Source organism: Coffea arabica, chromosome 2c (assembly GCF_036785885.1).
Source record: "Coffea arabica cultivar ET-39 chromosome 2c, Coffea Arabica ET-39 HiFi, whole genome shotgun sequence".
In the NCBI taxonomy this organism is placed as follows: domain Eukaryota; kingdom Viridiplantae; phylum Streptophyta; class Magnoliopsida; order Gentianales; family Rubiaceae; genus Coffea; species Coffea arabica.
In genome coordinates this window covers 76,157,462-76,179,697 of record NC_092312.1, presented here as the reverse complement: position 1 = coordinate 76,179,697, position 22,236 = coordinate 76,157,462, and the positions used below count along the sequence as shown (strand labels likewise).

Genomic DNA, 22,236 nt, shown 5'->3' with positions numbered 1-22,236 from the left:
ATGGGTCATGGTTACAAAAGTCCATCCTATCATTCTTTGAGAGTTAATTTGTTGCGAAATGCCAAGAGAGATGTGAAATTGGTTTTTGATTCTTTTAGAAGTACTTGGACAGAAACTGGTTGCACTATAATGGGTGATGGATGGAAAGACACTAGGCAAAGACCATTGATTAATTTTTTGGTTTATTGTCCTAAGGGTATTTCGTTCATTAAATCTGTGGATGCATCTGATATTGTAACAAGTGCAGAAAATTTGTGCAATTTATTTGCTGAAATTGTTGAGATGGTTGGTTCAAATAATGTGGTGCACTTAGTTACTGATAATGCTAACAATTATAAAGCTGCTGGGTCTTTGTTAAGTGAAAGATATCTGAACATTTGTTGGTCACCGTGTGCTGCACACTGCATCAATTTGATTTTGAAAGACATTGGTGAAATGAATGATGTAAAAGCTATAGTGTCTCTTGCTTCAACGGTGACTGTTTTTATTTACAATCATAAGTTCACTTTGAATTGGTTAAGAAAGACTACAGGGTGGAAAGAAATTATTCGTCCAGGTGAAACTCGATTTGCAACTACCATTATTGCATTAAAAAGTTTGCATGATCATAAGGATAGTTTTCAATCTTTGGTTACTAGTGGGGATTACAAACAATTTCTGAGAATAGAAAAAGAAAAAGATGTGAAGCAAATCGTTTTGGATGAAAGGTTTTGGAATAACTGTTTGATTATGGTGAGAATAATGGGTCCTATCATTCGTTTATTGCATATTTGTGACATTGATGAAACGCCTTCATTGGGTTATGTTTATGAAGGCATGTTTAGAGCAATAAATGGCATCAAAAGGCTGTTTAGAAATAAAGAGAGATTGTACAAGCCTTATATTGACATCATCAGTGATAGGTGGGATAGAATGTTGAGAAAAAATCTACATGCTGCCGCTTATTATTTGAATCCTGCTTTTCAATATGAGAGTGCCACATTTTGTACACATCCAGAGGTTATAAATGGCTTGCTTGATTATATTGAAACAAAAGTGGATTGATGCAACCCTGAAAAATTATCGCAAGAGATTGGAATGTATCGGGAAAGACAAGGGAGTTTTGGGCGCAAACTTGCTATTCTTACTAGCAAATCTGATCGGCCAGGTTATTTATATTTTTTTTAATGTCTAAAAATTGTGATTTTATTCTTTATTTGATCTAATATTTTAATATGATTGTGACAGAAAATTGGTGGAAGTTATATGGTTGTGATGCTCCAAATTTGCAAAAGCTTGCAATTAGAATTTTGAGTCGAACTGCTTCTTCTTCTGGGTGTGAACGTAATTGGAGCATTTTTGAACGCATTCACACTAAAAAAAGGAATAGATTGGAGCACCAAAGACTTAATGATCTTGTATATGTGCACTACAATTTGCGTTTGCAACATAGGTATAATTGATTTTTTACTTTATTCTTTACATTTTATTTTACAAAGTAATATTAGATTTGTAACTGATGTATTTTATTGTAGGTTTGATCACCGAAAGAGATCTTATGATCCCATTGATTATGAATTTATTGATAAAACGAAATTTTGGGTCATAGAAGAAGAACAAGATGGCGAGCTTAATTGTGATGAATTGGAGGAAGAACTCGAAGAACTTCCTAAAGATGATTCTCAACTAGTTGAAGGTTGGTTTTAATAGTAAAATAAATATATTTTTAACTTGTAATATAAGGTGCTAAAAGTACATTTTTTAATTTGAATTGTATTATAAATATGGATAAATTCTTAATTGTTCATTTATTTATTTATATAGATGATGAAAGTGAAGTTGGGGAAGATAATGATATTGATTTGGAAGCATTTCAGCGTAGGCGCCTTTTGGATGATGATGAAGATAATGATTGGTAATATAACATATTAATTAGTAATATTTAGTAGCAATTGATTCTTTTTGTGTTTGGTTGTATCTTTGTTTTTAGAAATTTTTTGACTTTTTTTTAGTTCCACCAATTAGATTTATATTTTTTGTAATAAACTTTTTAATTTTTCAGGTTAAATTGATGAAATTGTGAAGGAGGTGCTGTTGCCTTGTCATGCCAATGATGGAAATTTGTTATTCAAATTGTTTGCTTTGAATATGAGTTGAACTCTATTATGGACTTTTTGAGAATTGTGAAAGAATGTCAACATTTATTTTATTTATTTTTGTGTTTTTGTTTGTGATAATTGATGAACATTTGGACTATATCTATTTATGTTTGTAATGAATTTATGAAAACCTGCGATGAATTATGATATTTTAGTTATATTTATCATGCCAGGTTTCATGTATAACTTTTAGAAAATTTATTTTTATCTCAATTTAAATTTAATTTTAAGTTATATTGGTAAATGTATTTTAGGGATTTAAGTTATTAATAATCATATTAGATTGTATATTAGCCGTTAAGTTTCAGTGTAGACTGTAGAGTAAAGAACTATGAAGCCAAAAAAAACATTGAACCGTTGAACCGGCCGGTCGGACCGGTCGAACCGTGAACCGTCCCTATCTCCGATTCTCTGGCCGGTCCGAGTTTAAAAACATTGCCTTTAAGCCCAACTGATAGCACATGCACAAAAACAGGCACCTTTGATTCTCTAGCTACTTGCGTGGTAGCCTGAAATTGGAATGTGTCTTATGCAGCTCTGTCAGTCATTCGGTAGGAATAGTTTATGGAAAATTCAATCTGATGCAATGCTAGTAAATTATGACGTTGACTTGTATTTTGTCGTTACAAGCTACTATGTCCTGAACTCGCATATACGTCATTGATGGATGATTTTTCAAGGTAAGCTTACATCCATCTTTTTGAACAAAATTTGTCAAGAATTGAAATGCAAATGAAGAACAACGTTTCAAACAGATAACTGTGCTTTAAAAAAAAAAAAAAGAAGTTTCAAACTCCCCGATTATTAATAATATGGTCCTCCTCCTACCATAGCTCAGTCCCTGATTATTAATAATATGATCCTCCTCCTCCTCCCATAGTTCTATCACGTTCTTGTACTACAAACTAAGACAATAAAATGGCAAATTTGAAATATTTGGAATGAGATTATATTCTCTCTTCTAAAATGAGGAGTTTTTAATATTGTTTTGAAATGAGTTGCACGTGTTATAAAAAATTTAAACTAAGAGAGCTATAAAAACACTTAGACCCTATGTAATAATCCAATTCAGCATTTAAATTTAATGGATTCAGATCTTAACATGTTCCGATGCGTTTGATAACTAAAAATTGAATATCTAAATTAATTAAGCGGCACCATATTTTTTTGGACAAAACTTGCTCTCAAAATAAGTAATAAACTATTCACTTATCATTGAATGTCATATATACTCAAATGTATTATATTTAATATTTAACAATTTAATAATTTAATGGATTCAAATTTCATATTTCATATTTCAGTTTTCAGACTTCAAATTTATCAAAAGCACCCTTAAATAATAGTGCCAAACTGAACTAAGTTGGGCTAAGATTGCTCGACAAGGATGGATATGACCTACATAAAAGAATGAACTACCAACACATATAAGTCAAGTTCCAAGAATTACTCCGATGGTTAAATCAGTTTTTGAAATTAAAGAGTTCTCAGAAATGAGTAATTAGAGAAGGTCCAGTGTCTTAGGGAATGACTCTTATAGTTTCTAAATTCAGGATTCGAATTCTGAATCTGACAGTTGATGGTTGAAAAAGTACAAAGAGGGGTAGGAGCTATTCAAAAGAAGGAGTAATTAGGAAAAGGTATAAATATAGTAAAGGTCTTGTTCATGAATAGCCTTTGTGATGCATACATGATATTTATAGTGATTAATATAGTAATAATATTTGTACAATGTAGTAATTAATTACTTTTTATTTAGTAATTAATATAGTAATATTTGTACAATGTAGGAGGCTCGAGTAGAAGTGTTCATGGACCAAGTAACCAGTCCCCTTATAATTTCGTAGATCCTAATAGCAAAAATTTTATTCCATATTCTAAACTTATGGAATAGGATCAAGGACATAGAGTTACCCAACACTGAGATTAAAAATGAAAAATATAATTAAATTGACAATGAAAACAATACAAAACATATCCAAATTAGAAAAAATATGAAAATTGAACTCTATGCCGTATTATTTACTATCAGTGTGAGATATTCAAAATCAAGGTTGAAACTTTTTTCAATTTTTATGGCAGTTTCCTTTTTTTTTTTTCTTTGTCTTTGATTTCATATGTAACATATATAATGTCACCTTAGTTGCTATTTTAAAGTTATAGTAATCAAAGAAACTAAGAATTGGTTTATTATAAGAAATTTGGTTAAAAGAAAACTTAATACTTTTATAATTGTTATTCAAAAATAGTTTTAATCATATGGTAATATAGATACTAATAATATGCTTATATAAGGAAATTAATTGTATACAACAAAAGAAAGGAACAACATAATAGTAAAGCGCACGAGTTAGTGGCGATGAATGCACGGTTTGGAAATGGTAGAAGGGAGTTAGGATTAATGAGTGAAGTTCAAAATTTGTGGAAAAAATGATAGATGTATAATGGGTCTCCTAACTGAATTTAGTATCATATAACTAATAATTATAGATACAAGAATTAGTCATCGTAACCAACTCTATACATATGTAGGTAAGTTCGGATAATTGCAGTTTTTAAAAATTAAACATCATATCCTAATTTTTTAAATAAGTTCTATTAGTCTAATAAATTGTAAAACTGTGGATTGGTTACCAGCTACCATAAAATAACCATTATCCTAATTAAAAAGATCGCACATCCAACGAGATTTTTTCAGCCAACCACACACGCGCGCGCGCGCGCGCGTATATAAAGGAACCAACGAGGTGGATAATAGTTATGCGCGCGCGTATATAAAGGAACCAACGAGGTGGATAATAGTTATGAGGGCTTGAGTTTCCGTAAATTTTGAGCGCCAAATCAATTCTTATTGGGATAATTTCAGAAACCTCTACATAAATCTTCCTTGAGGTTAAGATTTTGATGATAAAATTAGTCCAAAAAATAACATTAAAAGGTACTTTAAAGAGAGAAACGAAACTTTTATTCTATAAATACCCTTTGATGCATGTATATAAATTGTAGTAGTAAAATAATAAAAATAATTAAAAGTTAGAAACAATAAGTATACACATTTCACCACTCAAGAAGTTTACATTTAATAAATTAAACAACACAAATAAGTAACAAAACTATACTAATGATCACAAGATTCAAAAAAACTCTCTTTTGATATAATGTTTGTTATGATTCTTGTGATTTTGAACAGTAAAATTTTTGAATTTTACCTTTCTTTTCCCTCTTTTCTCCATTAGATATATATTCAAAAATTTTTACCTAATAGAGGAAGGAGGAAAAAAAAGGGCAAAATTAGAAAATTTTTCTGTTCAAAATCACAAGAATCATAGCAAATATCATATGAAAAAAGATGATTAGTTTGTTTTGCTAGATCTTGTAATCATTAATGGAGTTTTGTTATTTATTTGTATTGTCTAATTTATTAAATATGAATTTTTTGAAAGATGAAATATGTGTATTAATTATTTTTATGTTTTTACTAATACAACTTATATACATGCGTAAGGAGTAGTTATTGAATAAAAGTTTAATCTCTTTTCTTAAAATATTTTTTAATATTATTTTTTCTAATTGAACTAATTTTGTTAAAAATCAGAGAGTGGCTCGATTCGTTTGGATCCAAGTATTTGTCTGTCCGTTTGATAATATGCCATCCCTCATCGTGCCCCCGCTGCCGACGATGCTGTCTGTGACTTGGGACGCGTTACGGGTCCCATGTTGTGTCTTGACATATATGAATACCCTGCACGTATGCATATACGTATACAACCAATTAGAAATCAGGGTTAATCGCAATTTATTCCCTTTTAAGTATAAATCATTTCTCACTTTGTCCCCCCAACATTTGTTTTTCCTCAGTTTATCCCTTCCGTCAGTCCAGCTAAGCAATTGCACCATTAAAAACTTTAAGATTTCGAAATTACCACACGAAAAGAGGGCCATTAGTTTTAGCTGACAAAAATGCCCCTCAATGGTGTCTGATGTTTTCTTGAGTAATGGTGGTGAGTATGTGTGTTGCCACTTTCTCCTGCTGCTCCTACTGTTGCTTCTTGTTGTATGACTGGCTCGAACAACTAGAGATAATTTTTGTTTGCGCCTTTTCCACGTTTCAGCATCAGATGCCTGGGACTTTTTTTTTTTTTTTTAAAAATTTTTATGTTTTGGCCCCCATGATACAAGTCGACAAACTAAAATTTAGTAAGAAGACCCCCAAAAGTTTAAACTAAAAAAGAAAAAGAAAAAGAAAATATATGTACAGAGAACCACAGCAGAAGAAGAACGTACGTCAAAGATGGTTTTATTGTGGCAGTAATTAATTAATTATTTTTTACCTGTTTATCACATACTAATTTGGTCGCTGGAAAAGGGATGTTTTTCTTGACAGGTAAGAGGGTTGGGGCCGCAATACAGCAGTTGAGAAGGTCATGGGAAAGCGGAGTCTTCTTGCATTTCTTGTCTGCGACGTTTCCTTTGTTTGTGGTCGCTAAACGAATGAATGGCTCTTTCTTTTTGTTCCTAACACCATCGGAAACTTGCAGAGGCTTTTTCAGACGGGAGGTGTATTTCTGGCTGGCAACGGCATCCTTCTTGCATTTCTTGACTGTCAGGGAGTTTTGTTGGTGATTTGGTAAATGCTCTTGTAGACTCGGAGCAACTTGAGAGAGCCTTGGAGAATGTTGCGTAGACTGAGTGCTATTGACAACTAGGGGCTTGTTCTTGGGAGAGCCTCGGAGAGCAAGATGGTGTTGATTGCTTGACTTGGCTAGAATCATCGCCAACTGGTACTCTTGTTAAGGCCACCTTGTTGTTATTATTATTAGATGGTTTGTTGGGTTTGAGGAGAACAGCGTGTTCGTTCGTAATCATCCCTTGTCTGTACCTCCCTGCTTATGACTGTGTTGGTGATGTCGAGCCCTGCTTTTCTGCTTGCCCTATCATTCACTTGCTTCACAATCTGCCTGGCATAATGACCGCTCCTTCTGCAATTTTCATCTTCTCGTCTGGACTCCGATATCCTCCGGGCCAATTTCCTTGCTGTGTAAGCTGAGAATTCAAAAAATTAGAAATTTCTAAAATCGAGAAAAAATTGCAAAATCGAACCTTAAGGGCTGCCCAAGCTCTCATAGTCTTCCTTCACAATCTTCAAATTCAATTCTGCCGTCTGCTAACAACTTCATCGATTACCCGTTTCTTCCATTGAAGATGATGGTGAATTTTCAAGTTTTTTAATGGAGATTTTGCTAAGGATTCAGCCAAACGAAAGACCGGGTGATCGACAATGGCAAAAGGGAACAGAAGGTGACCCGACACTGACAAAAGGGAACCGCCTTTTGTCTGTTCCCTAATTTCTTTTCTTTTTTTTGTCCCATGCCAGATGGAGAGAAATTTCCCTCCATTATTCCAGGGTAATTTTGGAAACTTATATTTCATAAACCAGCATATATGGGTATTTTAGGTTGTTCATTATTTTCATAAGGATATTACTATCTTTTCAATATTTTGTTTATCCCGTTAGAGTTGATCGTTAGTTTTTTGGATAGAATGAAAAAAAAACAAACGTTGGGGAGTAAAGTGAGAAACGGCCTATACTTAAAGGGGATAAAGTGCGATTAACCCTAGAAATTAAGGGCTTGGAGGTAGCCTTTATGAATTCTGTAAGTATATTGCTATGCATTTATTAATTTTTTTTCCTTAGATAAAGTAAAAATTTGAGTGATTTTGATTCCGGTTATTCTCACGGATCAAAGCACGTCTCTAAAATCATAGGTCAGGTCTATGCCTTCAAAACTATTAATTTATTTGAAAAGATATTTATATTAATTTATTAATATATTAATCTATTAATCTATTAATTTATTAATCTATTAATTTATTAATCTATTAAACTATTAATCTATTAATTTATTTCTTTTTTCACACAGTTTAAAAAAAAAGTAGTTAATTTTGTTGGAAAAGTAAATTTAGATTGCTATTTCCTAAAATACTCTTACATTAAATAGAGTACAATTTTATGGGAACTTGAATTGATGGTAAAAAAAGAATCAACTCTCATTAAGTGGGTAGGTTAATAGTAACAACAACTTACATTAAATAAGGATATTTTAGAAAAATTAAAATACAACTACATTTTTCAATTAGAAAGTGGACTATAATTTGGGACAGACCAAAAAGGAAAACAAGACTATCAAAGTGGGACGGAAGGAGTATTATTTATCAACACAACTGTTACATCATACGATACTATAAAAAAGGACTGATCCGTTCTTGGGAATTGAACCAACTATGTCCATTTGATCTCCCACGCCTGCTAGTTAGTAAACTGCCACAACTTAACCCAAGGAAAAAAAAAAAAAAAAAAAAAGCCTCTCGTGCTTCAAAGTCCGCTTCAGGCATCCACATCTTCTTTCTTGATATTCTTCACAGATTTTCTACTATTCTCTCTTAGTTCTCGACAATGGATAATGGTCGGGCAAAGCAGCGGAAAATCGTCAAATCTTACAAGTACGAAGGTTGGTCCGAGTTCCAATTTTTAACCACATTGGTTATCTATGCTCTGTCAATTCAAGTTTTCATGCCCTACTTTTCTTCATCATTTTTTTTGGGTCCATTTTTATATAAGACCAGTAATTTGGTACTTTAACACAGAGGTGAGCAGTACTGCGTGGGACTTCATCAACATGACTGAACAGGAAGAAGACCTCATCTACAGAATGCACAAGCTGGTCGGAGACAGGTAACCAATTCAACAAAATTTGCTATACTATTAGATTCACTTGAACATATTTAATGGCCTGCACTAGGTTGTTTGTCGAACATATTTTAGAACAATATTTAACGTGCATTACATGATTTTTTTTCCCCATAGTAATCTCCAATTTCTTCAATAATCTGTTATGTCTTGACCATATACATGTTGAATGTGGAGAAAGAAAGTATTAGAGCAGTATATGCGTTGTGAACAAGTCCATGCTGTGGCAAAACAAGTACAATTTGGACTGGCAACAAATTTTGTACCATTTTTCCTTCCTTTCTTTCCTTTTTCTGGAAAACCCCCCTATTCGTGAGGGGTTGAACGTGGAGGCGGAAAAAAAAAAAACTTTTTGAGAATACACTGTACTTGCTGAACTTTTCTTAGGTGGGTATCATTTTCCAGCATGAATTTTTTTTTCCCTTGCCTTCAATTCTGATTACTCCTTAGTTTAGAGGGAAGATGGTTGAGAATTAATATTGCAGGTGGGCATTGATAGCTGGGAGAATTCCAGGCCGTAAACCTGAGGAAATAGAGAGATTTTGGTTGATGAAACACTCTGAAGGTTTTGCAAACAAACAACGAGAGGAGCCAAAGGACCATTCCAAAATTATCAGTTCATCAGTTTGATGTTGGGATTTATTTGGCCTTTTGTTCAATTAGATAATGCTCCAGTGTGATGTATGAAGTAGGGGAGTGTTGGGACTCTCCAATCTTAATTCAGCGTGGGTTGCCTTGAGTTACTCATTCAAGGTTGAACTAGATTTTCTAATTCACCTTTCTGTCGTGTGTTTGGATTGTAATATTTTTGAATAAAAAATTTAAATTTTATTTTGCCTGTACCGTACACGTAATTTTTAATTATTTTTTATTTCATATATATCACACCACAAAAAGTATTACAGTAATTATTTCAAATAACCTCCCATCCACACATACTAGTTATTTTTAAAACATATATGGTATAGTTTGCGCATATTGATTTTGACTTGGGAAATGCTTTTAGAGCACGTTTACGATGAAATTATATTATAATAATGTGACATATGTGAGATTAAAATAAAATAATTTAAAATTGTGTCAAGAAAATATTCAAAAAACTTTTTTTCCCGAAAAAATTCACAATTTAAACGGGCTCTATTTTCCCTAGATGAGATGAACCATCAATGGATAGTTTGTTCAATTAAACAGATTTTGAAACATCACACAAGGTCAAAAGTTGCTGGAATCTAGGCAGCTCATCCAAACTGTCGTACACTCAAGTCACTTTCACTAATTAGTAATTATTACTTATCCATAGCTTTAGGATACCTTTATGGTAGGAACCTTCCTACCATAGGAGCTCATCAGAGCATGACACGTGTATTTGTAAAAAGTGAAACTCACGAACCGTTATGTTACAATGATAACATCCGTGGAGATAAACCAAACAAGACGTGTATGGATGCAGCCTTTTTTCCCCTCCAATTCCTCCGTTCACTGCGCATTGTTTCCCCACTGCTTTATTACATTTAAAAAATTGTGAAACTATAATTTTCTAATAAAATTAATAATAACATACCAACAATATATACCCATGACATAAATATACTAAGCAATTATAAAAATTATTAGGATTATATAGTTACTTTAGAAGTTGCTCCCAAACACCGTGCAACTAAATTTTTCATTCAAACTAACGATAGTATGAAAAAAAAAAAGACTAATTAACGAAAATAAGATCTCGAAAAATTTTTAATTCACAGTCACAATATGTGAATTCGTGATAAATACAAAAAAGTATGGTACTTTGATCATATAATGAAGGAAAGCTATAAAAAGCAGGCCATTTACGAAAAAAGTTTTCATTAATAAAAATACCAGCTCTTCACGGCTTTCTTACCAGTCCTCCAACGTATGAGCAAGGTGTCAATAATTAAATTAGTATTTTTTTTGATTTATACATAATTAAATTTTTTTTTACATTTTCACAAAAAACAAATGAAAATGTTTTATGAGAAAGCACAAAAGTCAATTTGATTGGTCTAAAAGGGAAAGGAATACCAGATATGTACAGTACTTGTATTTCACGTTCGAAATGCTACAGTGCTATTTTTGAAAAATACCCCAAAAAACATCTAATTCAAACAGAACCAATTTTCATTATTTAAAATACCAAATCTCTGAATGTGTTTTAACTGTTATCCATTGATATCCTAAAGTATCATTTTTTCATCAAATACCAGATCTTTAACACCCATTTTTCCATAAACAAATTTATTTATCGGATAAAATAAAAATATGCCCGTTTTCCAATAAATAGCTATTTCCAAGAAATAGCTGGTGTTTTATTGAAAATGAGTTTATTTTTATTTTATCCGATAAATAAATTTGTTTATGGAAAAATGGGTACTCTGTTCTTATAATAGAGGAAAGTCATAAAGAGTTGGTGTTTTATGGGAAAATGGGTACTATGTTCTTATAATAGAGGAAAGTGGGTGTTAAAGAGCTGGTATTTGATGGGAAAATGATACTTTAGGATACCAATGGATAACAGTTAAAATACATTCACAGATTTGGTATTTTAAATCACAGTCTTCATTATTTAAAATACCAAATCTGTGAATGTATTTTAATTGTTATCCATTGGTATTCTAAATTATCATTTTTCATCAAATACCAGCTCTTTAACACCCAATTTTCCATAAACAAATTTATTTATCTGATAAAATAAAAATAAATCCGTTTTCCAATAAAACACCAGTTCTTTATGGCTTTCCTCTATTATAAGGACAGAGTATCCATTTTTCCATAAAACGCCAGTTCTTTATGACTTTTCTCTATTATAAGAACAGATTAACCATTTTTCCAGAAATAAATTTATTTATCGGATAAAATAAAAATAAACCCGTATTTCAATAAAAACACCAGATATTTATTGGAAATAGCTATTTATTAGAAAATGGGTATATTTTTATTTTATCCGATAAATAAATTTATTTATGAAAAAATGGGTGTTAAAGAGCTGGTATTTGATGGAAAAATAATACTTTAGGATACCAATGGATAACAGTTAAAACACATTCACAGATTTGGTATTTTAAATAAGGGAAAATCATTCAAAACGTCTCTCACATTTTGTAAAATAACTTTTTTCGTCCCTCACTTTTAAAAATGTAATTTTACGTCCTTACAAATTCACATTGGTTAAATTTGGTCCCTACTTAGGTTTCCGACTAGTTTTTGATCGGAATTCACTACGTGCCTTGCACATGATCATATTTTAAGGGCAAATTTGTTAAATCAAATTTTATATAATTCAATTCATTATCCCTCACATTTCATAAAATAAATTTTTTTGTCCTTCATATTTTTCAAAATGAATTTTTCCATCTTTTATTGATCATGTATGTGAATAATTTTTTTTAAATCCATGTATATATTTATTTGATTTCACCTGAATAATACGAATAGCATGTGAAATCAAATATAGATATATTACATACTATTCGTATTGCTCAAGTAAAATCAAATAGATATATGAGTTTAAAAAAATTGTTAGTTTTTCACTTATATTCATTTTCTTTTACTCGAAATTTGAAAATAAAGAAGACATTTAATCCTAAATATTATCGAATGTTTATATCGAATTAAATTTGGATAGAAAAGTAAACAAAATAAAAGTATGACAAAAAGAAATAAGTGATTGGCACTTTCAAATTTTAACACAATCACAAGGCAAGTAATTCAACTGTTGGTCTTAAAAGTGTCGAGTAGAAATTTCAGATTTAAACTGAAATTTGTTAGCATAATTATAGAATTCAAGTTAGGACCCATTAATTAGATGACCTTATTATACAACTCAATAAATAAATTATTACCAAAAGAGAAATGTCACAAATATTGAATAGGTTCAAATTGTGAAATCATATAAATATATACATGAGTTTCAAACAAAATTATTAGTTTAAAAGCCCTATATATATCTATTGAATAGCATGTGTATAACTACGATTAACATGTTTAGATGAAATCCAATAGAGATAAATTACATGTTATTCATACTGTTCAGGTAAAATCAAATAAACATATACGTGGGTTTATAGAAAAAAAACTATTCGTATACATGATCAACGAGGGATAAAAAAAATTCATTTTAAAAAATATGAGGGATGAAAAAATTCATTTTTTGAAATGTAAGGAACGAAGCAACTCATTTTGTAAAATGTTAGGGACGGAAAAATTCATTTTGTGAAATGTGAGGGACTATGAATCAGATTATGTAAAAATTTGATTTAACAATTTTGCCCTTAAAAAATGATCACATGCAAGTCACGTGGTAGATGCTGGCAAAAACTAGTCGGAAACCTAGGTAGAGGCCAAATTTGGTCAATACAAATTTGTAAAGGAAGTAAAATTACACTTTTAAAATTGAGGGACGAAAAAAGTCATCTTGTAAAATGTGAGAGACGTTTTGAACGATTTTTCCTTTAAATAATGAAGATTGGTTCCATTTGAATTAGATGTTTTTGGGGGTATTTTTCAAAAACAGCACTGTAGTATTTCGAACGTGAAATACAAGTACTGTACATATCTGCTATTCCTTTCCCTTTTAGACCAATCATTTTGACTTTTGTGCTTTTTGATAAAAAATTTTCATTTGTTTTTTGTGGAAATGCAAAAAAAAAAAAATTTAATTATGTATAAATCAAAAAAATTACTAATTTAATTACTGGCACTTTGCTCATACGTTGGAAGATTGGTAAGAAAGCCGTGAAGAGTTGGTATTTTTATTAATGAAAACTTTTCCCGTAAATGGCCTGTTCTTTATGGCTTTCCTTCATTATATGATCAAAGTACCATACTTTTTTGTATTTATCACAAATTCACATATTGTGACTGTGAATTAAAAATTTTTCGAGATCATATTTTCATTAATTAGTCTTTTTTTCGTACTATCGTTAGTTTGAATGAAAAATTTAGTTGCACGGTATTTGGGAGCAACTTCTAAAGTAACTATATAATCCTAATAATTTTTATAATTGTTTAGTATATTTATGTTATGGGTATATATTGTTGGTATGTTGTTATTAATTTTATCAAATTGTTTGGTATATTAGGTGCATAAAATTATAGTTTCACAATTTTTTTAAATGTAATAAAGTAGTGGGGAAACAATGCACAGTGAACGGAGAAATTGGAGGGGGAAAAAAGGCTGCATCCGTACATATTTTGTTTGGTTTATCTCCACGGGCGTTACCACTGCAACATAATGGTCCGTAAATTCCTCTTTTTACAAATACACGTGTCATGCTCTGAGAAGCTCCTGTGGTAGGAAGGTTCCTACCATAAAGGTATCCCATAGCAGTTTATTTATGTAACCATTACAGGCAGAACCAATTATATTTACATGAATGCCCCCGCGTTGTTGGGCCTCGAAAGATCACCATTACACGCCATGGGCACACGCGCTCTGGTACTTTTGAACTCTCTGTAAATTTCCAAAAATGGCAGAGACCTTAAGAAATTTAAATGAAGGGTTGGTACAATTGTTTCCTCTGTCACAACTGATGCTTTTGTCAAAAAAAGTAGCATGTGGTCAATTTTCAAAACTCAATTCATAATTTTGAAATAATTATGGAATTTTTTTAATTCGACTCTCAAATCTTTTGTATTCTTGTTCTTTTTCTTTATGTTTAAGGGTTTAGATAAGACTAATCAAACCGAATACTCTAGTATTCAAACTTGTTTTGTTGTTTTAACAAACTTAAAATTGTACTGAAAATTAATTTGTTTATTTATTGAGTCGAACTCAAATAAGTTTTTATCGAGTCGAACTCGAGTGTGGCTCGATTAGTTTGAATTTTTTATTTATAAATTTCAATTTTTATGCTAATTGAGCCAATTTTGAACTGGAGTTGAAAGTTTACGGAACACAAAATACTATTCAACTTTGAGTTGATTAGTTTTCGAATAAACTCAAAGAAGATTTTGTCGAGCCAAATTCAATTCAAATACTATCGAGTAGTTTAATTCATCTACCATCTCTATTTAAATAGTGCACAGTCTTTCTGAAACCACACAAGAAAAAAAAGGGAGGCGGCTAACATATTGTAAATCTGGCAGGATATTTATTTTTTTTGGGGGTACAAAACATAGGGCAGACGTTAGTCATCGTGTAATTTTTTTCACTTTAAAGAAAGAGACCTTTTTCATGGTTCTCGTCAAGTGTAAAAGTGGGCCTAGTTCTTAGATACCAGTGGAGAAGGTTATGACCCGAACGCTAATTTATCCTTTAGGCGTTGTACGCTGGCTTCCCAGTCTGAATGTTTGATCCAACCGAATGCCCAGTGGGCTTTACGTTTTCTTCTTGGAAGAATACTATGTTTCTCTCCTCTAAGACTTCAATGCCGAAAATTGTGGATTAGTCTAACTTCTTTTTTTTTTTTTTTTTTGGTTTTAAATAAAAGAAGAAGAAAACTACGGTTAAATTTGGAAGTTTGTTTTCCTCAGAAAAGAAAAACAAAAGACAATTTCAGGAGATTTTTAAAAGTTGAAGGGCGGTTAACTGAAATAACTGCAGGAAGTTGAATTGAAACATTAATTACTCTGGCAAGGCACGGGCAAAAGGCCACTTGGAGCTGAAGATTGAGCTGGATTTACAGTAGTAACTTTAAGCACAAATTGCAGAGTATTTGTTGTCTAACGTTGTTACTGCATTTCTGGCATCCCCTGCCCTGTGTACAGGGTTTGTCATTGAAAAAAAAAAAAAGGCAAATTGGATCGTTTTGGAATTTGGAGGGATGGTAATTGGTACGTGTTCTTTTGACTGGGAAGACTTGAAAATTGCGATAAAATCACGTTTCGCTGAAAAATGAATCTATAAACGAAAAATTGGATTTGAGGATTGGCATTGACCAGGTCCTGCCCTGCACGGCTGCACCCACACCCATTACAACACAACGCGGTTTGGTTTAATATGAGATGATTGACGAGTTTTGATCCGCAACGGATCTTCTGTCCCACACCCTGTGCCACTCTCTGTCCCACTTTTTATTATATTGCTATTTCTCCTACATAAATAACATGTTTTAATTCTTTTTTGCTTCCTTAAGATCCAATAACTATTAATTAAGTAAAAAATAAATATAACAGCTTCAAAAAAGTAATATATAATAGAAAATTAAAAAATACAGCAAAAAATTCATAAAAAATCTCATTTTTTATGCATTTTGATTTTTTGAGTTTGTTAAATTTTGTATATTACTTAATTAATAGTTATTGGATCTTAAGGAAACAAAAAAGAATTAAAACATGTTATTTATGTAGGAAAAATAGCAATATAATAAAAAGTGGGACAGAGAGTGACACAGGATGTGGGACAGAAGATGCGTTGCAGTTTTGATCTCGAGATGATTTTCGTTACATGTCCGCAAAACACACCCAAAAACTAAAAAAAATAATAATAAAAAAAATTAATGACGACCATTTTGCTAGTACTTTTTTTTTAAAAAAAAATTTTTTTGGCTGGTCTTAGGTAAAAGAAAAAAAAAATTAATGATGACTTCGTCATGCGTCCGTGTCATCTGTACCAATAGCTTGGTATTGCCACTTTTAGTTGCCACATACGACGAAATGTTAATGCCACTGACCTTTTCATCCAATTAATAATCAACCGGAGATCATCATGCTGATAAAAAAAAAAAAGGTCACTTGCTTATCAAAAATCACACTTAGTCCTAATTTGATTTCTAATGATCTATAGATGGCAAATGACATTAGTTTCCCATATTATATATGTGTTATAAATAGGGTGATATGCGGATGGCAAATATCGGATTCATAACATTTAATTTCGCGTATTTAATATAAATAGGGGTTCAGGCATTGTTTTTTTAGAAACAAAAAATTAATTAGAAAAAGCATATGAATGTAAGGGAATGTGGTAATTATTAAGAGGGTTTTTCTAACGAGAGCACCCGTCAACAGTCACCTAACTTACCATACATATACACATACTACTAAGTAATTATTATCATCCTTTACATTTATATATTTTCCCTATTTTAGTCTTGTTCACCCTCTCTTGTATTTATATACTTTTTCTAATTAATTCTATATTTCCAAAAAATATAACACATGAAATGAAATATATCGAGTGGTGTCGTATAGGCACCTGTTAGGCAGACCGAATGTGCATTCACATAACATATTGTGTTTGAGAGTAACGTAGGCGCATCAACGAGTGTTTATTGAGCACTAACTTGTTAGAAAAAATCCTTATACTAGTATAATATTAATATTTGGACCAATAGGTTTAGGTTGGTTCTGCTGAGCTGACATCTGGATCCAGTTTCTTAGAAGAGTTTCATTAATTAGCTCCTCTCTTTTTTACTCCGTCTGTCACAAAAAGAATTTCAAAGAATGCCATTACGCTCAGCAGTGGGGCACTGATCACAATCTGAAGCATGTATCTAATCTACGTACGTTTTGGAACACCACTCCAGAGGAGTCTTAGCACGTGTGAAAGGTTGATTAACGGTGTGAAACGGACAGAGAATACGATGAAGATTCAAAGTAAATGATGACGAATTTGGAAAGGGAATTATTGATGTCCCCAAACCCAAATTTTGACTGGGTAAAATACTGAGGGGAGATGTGCATTGTACACCACAGGCCTTCGATTCAAGCTTTCAGGCGAGAAAGGCACAGTTGTAGTAGGACTCTTAAAAAATGTCCCACACGTTTAACGCTCTCACATAAAGCCAAGGGTGGCCGGCCTCCTTTTGCATCTAGAAGTGAAATGGCCTCTTTTTTTGGACGTGAACTTCACATTCACTTCGACACTTCGCTTTCCTCAGCATAGCAGGGCTTTTTCTTGGAAGTTAGGAGGAAAATAGCCCAAATCATGCATGCATCCTCCTTGCTTTATTATTATTGTTGTTATCCAAGGTCTCTTGGGTATATTTAGCTGATTATTTTTCTCCCTGCTTATTGTCTAGAAACAATTTATAATAATTAGATTGAAACTTATTTCTGGGGAATTGCTCTCTCTCTCTCTCTCTCTCTTGCATTTCCTCTTCTCCAATTTCTCTCTACTTATTTTCCTCTTCACCAATAAAGTCTCTCCTAAAGAATTTTTCACTAAGAGTTCTTCCAAGTGTTCAGTTTTTTTTTTTTTATTGTCCTAAGAGGAGTTCCCAGTGAGATTTTTGTGTTGTTTTTTCTTATTTTGTTGTTAGATTTAAATTTATTTTAGATCTGATCGTTATATTTTGGAATTTGTTTGGATCTTGGGTCTATGTTGATAGATTATTAGAGTTTAAAACCGTCGATTAGCAGATCTGGCAATTTCAACATGCACAGAAAGGAACTACAGAGATTTATGTTAGAAAACAATCTTGAATTTTCTTGTATCTTTTAGGGTCTATTCATAAATTTTCACGTCCATTATATCTATTAAATTGCAAGTCTGTTATGAATAAGAAGACTTGTACAATACTACAGCTATATAGACATGTTGAAAAATCGATGGAGGACAAGAATCTTGATCGCTCAAATTTCCACTTTTCTGTCTGGCAGATGAGATGAGCTCACAAGTCCCCTCCAGTTTCACTCACCAACCAAAATATGCCAAATTAAAGTTTAAAAATAAAACATCGCTGTGAGCCAAGCAGTGATGCCACTCCATTCATCACGTGATGACGTTGCCATCCATCCATTCTTGGTTAATTTCTTTTTCTTTTTTTTTTGAAAAAATCATTTTATATGTTCTCTCAACCAGTAGTAAAGCAGAGAAAAAGCCACAGCCAATCAATTAAACCAGTAGTGTCATCAAGTCCCGGATACGCAAATTGATAAAAGCACAAAATTTTTAACATTTGAGCTTCAAACCGGTGGGTGCACGTCCTAGAATATTTGACACTGAGAAGAAGAGATTTTTGGACTACAGTTGAAAGACTAGCATCAATTGAGTTTGTTTTTTTTTTTTTTGACTTTTGAATTTAGTTAATTAATGAATTTGTTTTGGATAGGAGTTTATTTTAATATTTGCAATTGCGAGCCTACAGGTGTCCCTTCTCAAGGGACAATGGCCAACGTTCTTTTTTTAAAAAAAAAATTTAAATGAAAAGGGCTAATCTTTTTGCTATCATTGCTCTTTTTTTTTTTTTTTTTGTCGGAAACGATAAACTTAATCTATCCTACATTAAGGGGGAAGGGGGCGGGCCTAAGAAGGCCCATGAATAAGTTAGAGGGGACTGAATCACCACCGAACCAGACGGATGCACAGTACATCCGCCTGAATTTTTTGAAGACAAGCCACAGAAATGTGACATTTTTTGTGGGAGACAAGGTTCGAGCCACAGAAACCCTTACCTCCCACCCACCAACTTGGTGGCTTTGCTATCCTTGCTCGCTGGATGACTTTTTGTCCCTGGAAAAAAAGTTTGGGGGGTGGCGTCGTTTATCCAATTATGGGGGACGTTCGTTAATCAGCGAACCAACCATACAAAAAAGAATGCCTTTTTTGAATTTCGATGCCTTCTTTTGATTCATGCATTCGGTTGTGGTCATGATTGATGTAGGAGGATTGTGATGCATAATCCGAGTGGAACTTTGAAACCTCGATTAGGAATTAGGAGTGTGGTAGTAATAATAACATTAATTAAATTAGCGCAATCGTTGTCAGCCGTGTGGAATCATTTGTTTGGCCTTTTCTTTATTGTTTTGTTCTGGCTCTTAGCTTTAGGAGGCATCCGCGTAAGCAAGGGGGTGATTGTTTGTTGGGATAATTTCGGAATGGTTTCTGACCAGTTCACTTTTAGTCCTCTTGAAATTTTAAAAATTACACTTATCCCCATGATTTGATATTTTGGTAATCAAATCTTAAAGTAGGGTCAAAAATTTAATAAATATCCTAAAATGTCCTTATCTTATGAAGTTTATCTTGTTCTTCTACACAATTGTAAAGTAATTTAGCATAATTATATATATATGTAAAAAAAAAAAAGAGTTTCAAGTTTTTCATGCCAGTATTTGTTATTTGATAATTAACTATAAAAATAAATCTTTTGTTACAATAGACTATTTTTTATAGTGCTTTATTGGGGACATTGATTCTTTTTTAAGATATATAAAGAAGTGCTATCTTTTTCTTTTTCTTTTTCTTTTTTTTTAACTTTATGGACTTTTTTTTTGTAATAAAAGTTTATGGACTACTTTAGTGATGGAACTAAAATAGTTTGGCAGTGATTTTGGGTCAATTATTTTTATTTTAATACAAAAAAAAGAGCTACTAAAAAGTTGGATGTTATTAAAAGTTATCAAAGAAAAAATGTTACTAGTTTAACGTTTAATCTATATAGATATCGTGGATAATATTAGATACTTCTAATGAAATATTAGAGAAATGAATAAGGAGAAAAAAGGAAGAAAAATTATAAAATCCATTCTTTGTATAAACATGGCAGCAAGGGAGTTTTATTAAAATTTTATCAAGGGAGGTAGGTGTAATTTTTGAAACCATAAAGGATCCAAGTGAAATTATGAGAAACCTCAAGGGAGGTTTCTCAAATTATCCGTTGTTTGTTTGGTGACGCCACCTGTTATACGTCATTGCATGATGAAAACAATTAACTAATGAAAATAATAATAATAAAAAATTGGGGCATCAACGCGGAAGCGAGTGAGAAGATTCTCGGATCTCTCGTCATCCTTTCCTTGGCCTGCACTCCTCGCTGTAGCTTCCCCAGTCACCCCACCCCATCGTGGCACCACGCCCCCAACCCCCCCCCCCCCCCCCCCCCCCCGGCCGCGGCGGGCTCCCTCTCTTAAGCTTTCATCTTTGACTTTCAACTTTTTTGAATGCCATCTCCTTTTTCTAGTTTTCTTCACAACTGGATTGAAAATTTCCATTAGCTCTTGCTCTCCTGTGGTGCATTTCCACGATTTTCTTCATTTCATTGAAATTTCCCTCTTGGATATTGGACGTGAGGAGATATCAAAAAAGGGTAACATAATATTATTATTGAAAGCGATTCGTGGCCCCCCGGTTTCTATGTGGCCCGTTTGAATTGGTCAGCAATTGAATTTTGGATCAATTTGTGTAATTAAATCCTCCTCTCAACGTGATTGGTAAAAAGTATATACATCACGTTCTCAGTCAATTTTCAAGGATTGCCAAATTATCCCAAACAATAATACAAAAAGTACCACAGTAATCATTTCAAATAATACTGCTCTATCCAAACACACTAACATTTTTTGGCTATTAACTATATACCGTCAAATGTTGGTTAAATTGCTTTCAAAGTATGTGGGATGTTGTCGTAATTTAGAGAGAAAATCTATCTAACGAGAGGCTGTCCTCCTTGCATATATTTAGTACTCCCTACGTCTCGTTGAAAGTATTTATTTTGTATTTTGAGATGTTCCCAAATATTTGTCATATTAAAAAAGTCAAAACATTTTTTAGTTTCTCCCTTTAATCATATATATGCTACCATTTAAATTTAAAAATTGAATTTGTGGGATTAAAATTGAAAAGAAAAGTATAAACAACACAATCAAAACCACTATTTTAAAAGGTTAAATTCACGAAACATGATAAAATAGTTGGGATGGAGGGAGTAGTATACAACTATATATGAAAGTTTACGATAGGGTAGAATCCTATGATGACAAGGTTCATCCTAAGAATAGAGATAGCAATGTATATAATGATAGACTAGTTTAAGGTTAATAGATTAATTAACTACATATACTTAATTTTTTTCTTTTTTATTGTTTGCGGCGATGTTAGTTGTATTCACCCAAATCCTAATGGCGATAATCGGTCTCTCTCCCAAATCCAAGTTGATTAGATAGAGGAATGTGTGAATGGAGGGAAGATCTTCCAATCATTTTAGACTTTAGATGCTGCCCTTATTACAAGTGCAAATATAACATGATTCGATAGATGTTATTGACACTCTCATTTTTTTTATGATGAGAGAAATATTTCATTGCAGACTGAGTATGAAAACAAAATTGCTGATATTGCTAGAGCAAAATATGCTAACATTCCAAACCTATACCCTTGATGCATTGATGATTTGTACAATTAATGTCGATCACTTATATGAAAATGTTTTATATGTGAATTTAAGATGAAAATGTATGAATTTCCTCCTCACGTAAAATGCAAGAGTTACTAGTTAAGTACAATATGGACCGCCTAACATATTCTATGCAAGTTTTACGGGAATTCACCCTAGGATTTCACTTCAAACAATCAAACGTGTACTGCCTAAATGCCTATCAATTTTTGTTCTTTAACCCCCCCAACCCACCCCCCAACCCGTTTAGCTGCCAGAGCAACTATATACGAGA

At 32.3% G+C, this 22,236-nt stretch overlaps 2 protein-coding genes and 1 long non-coding RNA gene across 3 annotated transcripts; all 3 read left to right on the top strand.

The window, feature by feature from the left end:
- On the top strand, positions 1 to 1,044 carry LOC113724718 (uncharacterized). Its single transcript, XM_027247591.1, has one exon. It carries the CDS (start codon positions 1 to 3, stop codon positions 1,042 to 1,044), a length of 1,044 nt encoding a protein of 347 aa, XP_027103392.1.
- Positions 1,045 to 1,544: 500 nt separating this feature from the next.
- Positions 1,545 to 2,132, top strand: LOC140036055 (uncharacterized). Its single transcript, XR_011839949.1, has 3 exons — positions 1,545 to 1,675; positions 1,804 to 1,894; positions 2,042 to 2,132. It is a non-coding gene; the product is annotated as an uncharacterized lncRNA (long non-coding RNA).
- Positions 2,133 to 8,490: 6,358 nt separating this feature from the next.
- Positions 8,491 to 9,726, top strand: LOC113723755 (transcription factor TRY). The gene is made up of 3 exons (XM_027246734.2): positions 8,491 to 8,647; positions 8,784 to 8,871; positions 9,372 to 9,726. The coding sequence occupies exons 1-3, from the start codon at positions 8,593 to 8,595 to the stop codon at positions 9,514 to 9,516; spliced, it is 288 nt and encodes a 95-aa protein (XP_027102535.1). The 5' UTR covers positions 8,491 to 8,592; the 3' UTR covers positions 9,517 to 9,726.
- The last annotated feature ends 12,510 nt before the right edge of the window (positions 9,727 to 22,236 follow it).